Source organism: Myiozetetes cayanensis, unplaced genomic scaffold (assembly GCF_022539395.1).
Source record: "Myiozetetes cayanensis isolate MyiCay16 unplaced genomic scaffold, myiCay2020 scf3, whole genome shotgun sequence".
In the NCBI taxonomy this organism is placed as follows: domain Eukaryota; kingdom Metazoa; phylum Chordata; class Aves; order Passeriformes; family Tyrannidae; genus Myiozetetes; species Myiozetetes cayanensis.
This window is the reverse complement of record NW_026087521.1, coordinates 18592098-18599734: the sequence shown is the minus strand read 5'-3', so window position 1 is coordinate 18599734 and position 7637 is coordinate 18592098. Positions and strand designations below refer to the sequence as shown.

At 53.9% G+C, this 7637-nt stretch overlaps 1 protein-coding gene across 1 annotated transcript; it reads left to right on the top strand.

Annotated features, from left to right (window-relative positions):
• The first annotated feature begins 2387 nt into the window (after positions 1-2387).
• PIM3 (Pim-3 proto-oncogene, serine/threonine kinase) lies at positions 2388-7397 on the top strand. Its single transcript, XM_050324230.1, has 6 exons — positions 2388-2922; positions 3287-3396; positions 3559-3609; positions 3922-4285; positions 5496-5672; positions 5819-7397. The coding sequence occupies exons 1-6, from the start codon at positions 2841-2843 to the stop codon at positions 6001-6003; spliced, it is 969 nt and encodes a 322-aa protein (XP_050180187.1). The 5' UTR covers positions 2388-2840; the 3' UTR covers positions 6004-7397.
• The last annotated feature ends 240 nt before the right edge of the window (positions 7398-7637 follow it).

Sequence of the window (7637 nt, the reverse complement as noted above, 5' to 3'; positions counted from 1 at the left end):
TTTACTACAGATTGGCAACATAAAGATTGATTTAAGAAATTCCAAATATAGTTGGAATGAAAAAGTCCAATGTTTTTACATTTGCAGACTAGGATACATGCATGTTTTTTCATGTTTTGTCATGTAAAAAAGTAGTAATAAGAACTTGCAATGTTAATTCCCTAAATAATTAGCACTTACACATATTAATATTTCATGCCTGTTCTCTCTACTTAAAAATTTTAATAACTTGAGGTTTCATTTTGGAAGTGAGAAACACTTCCTCTCCATTTAAAACAATACTCATAACAAGGCACTGACAAGGGTTACAGCAGAAGGCAGATACAGCTAAATATTTTAAAACAAGCCTGGAACATGTACTGTGAGATCGTGAAACCTACTCTGTAGTTGTTTACATTTCAGCAGCAATAAACATAAGAATAGCATGCCTATACCACTATCGGGAGAAACTTGCTAAAAACTTATTTAATGTGATTTGAGACAGCCAAAAGGCAGGATATCTGATGCAAATAAAAACAATAATATAAAGCAATAAGAAAGATGGGGTTTTTTATCTGATAAATCCAATTCATTAGCTTTAAGAAAAAAAAAAAAAACAATTCATAAGCATGAAACCTCCTGAATTTTTCAACTGTTCAATAAACTCCATAGCTTATTTTGGAGCCTTTGCAAATGCCATGGTCTGCAAGCGAGGTAGTACCTTTCATAGTCTAATTGATCTAGCTTCAAAAAATACATTCTGGGACATGAAGGGTTGAAACTGTGCCTGAAAACTTGACCTTTACATCAGCTGGTCTAATCTAATAAAAGAAATTACCTCTCCCTAGAAGCCCTTGCTTTGTTTATGGGCACGACTGCCCGAGATTACAGCACTACTATTATCAGACAATGCCAACTGCAAGGCTCAGGGTGGGAAGGGCTGCCAAGCGGTTGTCCAAAAACACCCTCACGTTGGGGATCCCCGTGGAGCACCGGTATCACCACTTTTTTCCCTGCTGTAGACCACGCACGGGGTGTGACAGGGGTGGCGGTGCTGGGGGGCTGCCTGCAGACGTCGTGCTGTTCACAGGCGTCTGGGCGGGGCTCTCAGTAGCTGCTGGAGATTAAGATATTGTTGCCCGCCCACCCAGTTTCTAAAGCACTGGCCCACGAGTTTGCTGGACAGACGCTCGCCAAGATCCTCCAAATGCCCCCTGCCTTCCCTCTCCCCCTGGGCTCCCCCAACTGCCTCGGTCTCCCCTCACGGCCTCGGAGGCCCGACCCCCGTAACGGGACCGGGCGCGGGGACCCCCGCGAGCGCCGCTGGCGGGACGCGCCCTCGCCGCGATTCCTGTTGATCCAGCGCCCCCTGCAGGGCGGGGCGGAGGCGGCAGCGCCGGGAAGTGGAGCAGGTCTGTGCCCTCTCATGGCGCGGCGCCGTAGAGGGACGCGGAGCGGAGAGAAGCCCTGAGCTCCTCCGAGCCGAGTCGCGCCGCCGGGGCTGCGGCGCCCGCCGTCGCGCCGCACCGGCCCCGCGGGGCTTCCGCACAGGGGAGGCAACTGACGGAGGCAGGCACGGAGGGCAGGCGCCGGCGTCCCCCCGCTGGCACGGCGCCGGCTGCGCCGAGCCGAAGGGGCAGCGCCGGGGAGGGGGAACCGCCACGGAGGGCGGGGGAGTGCCGCGTGCTGACTGGGGAGCACCGGCCGGCTGAACCGCCGCGCCTGGGCTACACTACAGGCCGGCTCCGCGGAGCCACCGTGCCCCGGCTCTGCTGGCGTCCCAGCCCCGCGCAGCCCCGCCGCAGCGGCCCGGCCCGGTCCTGCTCGCAGCGCCCTTCCCGCAGCCCGGGGCGGGGCGGGGCGGGTTCGGCGCCGCGGCATTCGCGGCATTCCCGCCCTGCCGCCGCCCGGCCGCGCCGCCGCAGGCAAATGAGGGCGCTCCCCATTGGCCGCACCGGGAGCCCTTTGAAAGGGCGCGCGGCGATTGGCCGCGCGCGGCGCTAACGCACGCGGGAGGATCTCCCCCCACCCCCTCCTTTTTTTGGGGGGGGGACGGTTTCTTTTTTTTTTTTTTTTTTGCGTCGCTAATGTGTGATGCGTGCCCTCCCAGACAGGGTGTAACTGCGCGCCGCTTACTACAAACAAGTAGTTCCCAGACCCCCGCCCTGCCCGCGCCCGCCCGCGCGGTGGGGCGGGCACGGGACGCCGCAGTCGTGGCCGCCGCCCCGCGGGCGCCCCGGCGCGGAGGGGAGGGGGCGGTGGGGGCGGTGGGAGAGGTGTTCCCCCCCTCCCCTCCCCCGCGGAGGGATATCCTTGGCGCACTCGCCGCACTCTGCCCGCATCAAAATATTGGGAGTTAAGAGGCGGCTCGGCGGCGCCGCCGGCTCAGAAGCGCGCGGGCAGCTCGGTGGCGGCGCGGTCGGTCCTGCGCCCGCCACGGCTTCACTGCGGCGCCCAGCCCGCTCCTGCCGCCGCGGCCCCCGCAGGGGCGGGCTCCACGCGCGGCCCGGCACCCCCCGGACTCGCCTGCCTGCGGGGAGGGCCCTTCTTCTGCCTGTGCCTCCCTGCGTCCTGAGCGGCTCTCGCCGAGTGGAAGAGGGAGCGCGGGAGCGGCGCGCTCGCTGACTGCGTTTCTCCCGAGGACTTGGTGCGACCGGCGCCTGGATCGCTGCCGGCGGGGACCCCCCTCCCCCAGGACTCCGTCGTGCCCGCTCCCGGCTGAGGAAGGAGCTGCGCAGAAGATATCGGCGGCCCGCCGCCCTCCGCCGGCTCCGGAGCGAGGAGAGCCGCGCCAAGCACTGAGCCGGGAGGACGCCGGCGGAGCCACCGCTGAGGACTCGCCGTTTTCCTCCCTTCGGAAGATGTTGCTTTCCAAGTTTGGCTCGCTGGCGCATATCTGCAGCCCCAGCATGGACCACTTGCCTGTGAAGATTCTCCAGCCAGGTACGGGGCTGGGGTGTCCCTTACCAGCGCCGTGCCGGTGGGCGCGGGTCGACCCCGCGTTACTGGGGTGCCGGGGCCAGCATCTCGCAGCTCCCGGAGCTGCGTTTGGTTTTTTGTTACCTTTTCCATTTTTTTTTTCTTAACTGAAGAAAACAATATATTTTAAAAAAAAAAACCAAACTTGGTTGGAATCGGGGCGGCGCTCACAGTACGCGTCCGCTGGGCAGAGCATTTGTGGTTTGGTTTTTGTTTGGGTTTGTTTGTTTGTTTGGGGTTGTTTCTTGGTTTGTTTGTTTTTTTTTTTAATTTCGGGCGTAGCGCGGCTGCAGACACTGACGCGGGTGTTTCCCTCTCGTTTCCCCAGTGAAAGTGGAGAAGGAGCCGTTTGATAAAGTCTACCAGGTGGGCTCCGTACTGGGCAGCGGGGGCTTCGGCACCGTGTACGCGGGGAGCAGGATCGCCGACGGGCTGCCGGTGAGGAGCGGGGCGCCCGGGCGGGGGCGGCGGGCGGGATCGCGGCGCGGGAATCTGCGGGCGCGGGAAGCGGCGGGCGCGGCCGGCCCGGCCCTTCGGCGGCGGAGCGCAGGCTGAGCCCGCCCCGCCGCTCACGGCGCCTCCTTTCTCCCCGCTCTGCAGGTTGCCGTGAAGCATGTGGTGAAGGAGCGGGTGACCGAGTGGGGCACGATTGTAAGTACCTGGGGGAGACTCCGGGGGTGCCGCGGGGCGCCGCCGCGGCGGGGCCATTGTGTGGGCGTCGGGGCCCGCCCCGCTGGCGCGCCCTCTGCGTCGGGAGGGAATTTGGCGGGGGTTCGCCGCCGCAGCGCCGCGCCCGCCCCTCGGACTGCGGCAGCGGCGGAGGGGGCCCGTCGGCCGCGCCCTCCTTCCCCGCCATGCACGCCCTCCTCTCTCCTGCCCCTCCCCACCTCCCTCCCTTCGGAGAGGGGGCGCCCCGGGCCGCGCCGCCCCCCCGCTGACCCGCGCCCCCCTCTCTCTGCCCAGAGCGGTGTCATGGTTCCCCTGGAGATCGTCCTCTTGAAGAAGGTGGGCTCCGGCTTCAGAGGGGTCATCAAGCTGCTGGACTGGTATGAGCGGCCCGACGGCTATCTGATCATCATGGAGCGGCCTGAGCTGGTGAAGGACCTGTTCGACTTCATCACGGAGAAGGGCGCTCTGGACGAGGAGACGGCCCGCGGGTTCTTCCGGCAGGTGCTGGAGGCGGTGCGCCACTGCTACGGCTGCGGCGTGGTGCACCGGGACATCAAGGACGAGAACCTGCTAGTTGACCTCCGCACGGGCGAGCTGAAGCTCATCGACTTTGGCTCGGGAGCCCTCCTCAAGGACACAGTCTATACCGATTTCGACGGTACGTGTCCTCCCCGTGCCGGGGGCAGACTCCCGCTCTCCTCCTGGGGTGAAGCCACCACTTAGCCCGTTGCCGGTACCAAGCAGTAGCGAGCAGTGCCCTGACACGGGGATTCATATCAGGTCTACCGATAATGGAAACCTATGGACCCGAAGCAGCTTAGGGGTGTTCAGTTGCGTAGGAAAAAAGCGATTCCAGGCAGTGACGCAGCAGTTTCTGTTTCCCTGTCTTGGAAAAAGCGGGTTTTTTTTCCTAGAGGGCGATCTGTTTACATGGAGGCTTTGCCAGTGTCGGATGTTTCCATGTGTGGATATGCAGTTTTTATATGCGGTGCTTTTTTTAACTCGGAGCGGTACCTCCCCCTCCCATTCCGGCAGTGTCCTGGAAATCCCGCATTGCAGATTTTAAAGCAGTGGAGATAAGTGTGCTCCCTCAAAATGATTTGATACAGATTTCAGGGCTGGGGTCGATGGTTTAGAGGTGGAAAAGCTGAACGTAAGCCAGTGTGTGACCAGAGAGAGCATTTCCCCTAGTCCTTGCTCCCCTCGTTCCCCCCGCCCCCAGCTGCCGCACTCACATCTGTTTGTTGTGAAACCCGAAGCCCTGCCGCACGTGACCCTCGGCATCACGAATTCCCCGTTTTGTTTGGTATCCAAGGAGCCCGCGGGCACCAGAGGGAGGGGAGGGGAGGCGGGTTGGGAAAAACTGCCGCATAGAAGCCCGAGGGGGGCCTTAAAAACAGAAATCGTAAGCGGCCCTATTTTGTTTACTGCCCTGCGGAATTGGATAAGGCAGATTAGCTTCATGTAATGCGGGCAGACCTGAGTTTCACCTTCTTGTCGCCCTCTCCGCCTCCCCGCCAGCCCCCTTTGTCCTTTTGTGTCTATTTTTGGTGTGATGCTGCAGACGCCACGTGGTCAGTGAAAGGGAGCTCGCCTCAGTAAACAGTCAGCTGATGGGGCTGTGTTATTCCTTGCAACGAAATAGCACAACCGGATGGGCCAAGTCTGTTGATGGTGTAACCTCACAGATGACCTGAAATTACACCACTAATGGTTTTGGCCTGTAAAAAAATTGAAAGTTTTTTTTTTTTTAATTCCCAAATGTCAAGTTTATGAATTTAATTTAGCTCTACCAGAAGGAGCTGAACAACAGGGAAGCACTTTAAACCTTTACTCTATTTTTTTTTTTTTTTTTTTTTTGCTTTCAGGAACAAGAGTATACAGCCCTCCAGAGTGGATCAGATACCACAGATACCATGGGCGGTCAGCAACAGTATGGTCTCTGGGAGTTCTACTGTATGATATGGTTTGTGGAGACATCCCTTTTGAGCAAGATGAAGAAATCTTGAGGGGACGGTTATACTTCAGGAGAAGAATTTCACCTGGTGAGTTCTATAGGGGTCAGGTGGGGTTTTGGGTTTTTTAAGTAGTCCTGTACATATGAGCTTTTATGGGTGGATTTTTATTACTCAGGATTGTCTTTTTTTGCTTCCTTAGTCTAACATAGCTTTCTTTTTCTTTTTTTGTACAGAATGTCAACAGCTGATCAAATGGTGCCTTTCACTGAGGCCTTCAGACAGACCAACACTTGAGCAAATTTTTGACCATCAATGGATGCACAAATCTGAAGTAGTGAAGTCTGAGGACTGTGACATAAGGCTACGGACCATTGATACTGATGTATCTAGCACAAGTTCAAGTAATGAGAGTCTGTGAATTACTAAGGACCTCGCACTGGGAGGGGAGCTACAAGCAGAAAGACCACAGTGCTGCTGCCAATACATAGGAGGGGCTAGAAAAATGCATTCATTATTCTGTAGTTGAATCTTTGTCTGAGGGACTTGATTTTGTTTTCCCCCTTTGCTGGTTTCTGCTTTGGAATGAGAGATTTCCTTTGGAAACGCTGATGTTTGGGAGTTGCAGGCCAGTACTTAGTCAAAGACTGACCTTATTAAGAAAGCAGTGACCTCTTGAATACATGGTAAACTTTTTTGCTCTCATAGAGCCTGGACTAGATTTTATTTGCTTTTGAGTGCCTTTTTGAAAGCTGCTTCAGTGGGACTTTCTTTTTTGAGCTGTCTATGTCCAAAGAAGATCCAGTTCATTATAGGAATTCGCTCCCTTTAGTCTCAGTGCTGGAGGAAGCAGCTCCTATGATGCATTGGAGAACCTGTTCGGTGATTGAATGAAGTAGTCCCATCCACTGGTGATGGAATACTTGAACACAGACATTTCACTCCGCCCCCCCCCGCCCTTTCCAAATCCAACCCACCTCTGCTGCTCAAAATATTTCCTCTAGCCTGCACAGAAATATGAACAGGTATATCGGCTTCTTTGTCAGAAACATTTATTCTTGTTTCCTTTTTATCATCTCTACCATTGGGCATGAGAAGCCCCTTTCTCAACTCCCCCTGGCCTTTTGTCACCCTGCGAGTCTTAAAGTATGTATGGGCATGATGAATGCACAATCAATGCAATATTCAAGGACTTTTTTTTTTTCCATACCTGTATAATGTGTTTATGTAAACTTGGTTTTTCCCATGTACTATACAATTATTTATTGTTTGGAATTTAGAAGACCTCCCACAGTTTTCAGCTGTGGCTATTTATTTGGTTAATTTATTTGGTTAGAATTATTCAACACTGTGCTTTCCCCTCCTTCTCCATGGGAATTCTAGTGGTTTGCCCATGGCACTTTTTTCTGCATTCCTGTTAACTTTTTGTTTTAAAAGAAAAAAAAAAATTCTGACCTTATCAGTTTTTTGTTGGAAGATGGGAAATTGTTGTACAAAGTCTAATTTAAGGGAAATAGAATGACTTTCTAAAGTTAGTCAATATGCCTTTTGTCTGGTATTATTGTACCAGAAATGTAAAGTAATGCTGTTTGGAAGGGTTTTAAATTATTGACATTGTACAGTCTCCGTGCATTGGCTCTGGAAGGTAGAGTGGCAGAGTCATAAACCTTAATTTATTTTAATAGCTGTGTTTCTGTGATCTGGTTGCATTTATGCAGCTTGGATTTGGATTTTTTTCTTCTGTTTAACAGTGTGAAATGTATGGAGATCATATTTTTTATACAGGTATTTCAATTAAACTTTTTGTATATAACACTTCTGTGTTTGTGTGCTTTTATCTTAACTATCAAGTTACTCTTGATGGTAGCTGGGGAACACTCTTTTACCATCTCAAACACACTTTAAACATCTTACTCTGTTAAAGGCCTGCAGCAGCTGACCCTGAGTTAGTGTATGGACTATGCCATTACGCAGTGATTGTTTTAGAAGAATAAAGCAATCCCTCATATGGACTGTATCTACTCTTTGATTAGTGTATTTGATTTTGACCTGGAG

Excerpts from the sequence above, each read along its gene's own strand:
- PIM3 (XM_050324230.1), top strand. The coding sequence starts at position 2,841 with ATGTTGCTTTCCAAGTTTGGCTCGCTGGCGCATATCTGCAGCCCCAGC. Across the intron at positions 2,923-3,286 it reads TGTGAAGATTCTCCAGCCAG|TGAAAGTGGAGAAGGAGCCG; the intron begins GTACGGGGCTGG and ends TCGTTTCCCCAG. Across the intron at positions 5,673-5,818 it reads CAGGAGAAGAATTTCACCTG|AATGTCAACAGCTGATCAAA; the intron begins GTGAGTTCTATA and ends TTTTTTGTACAG.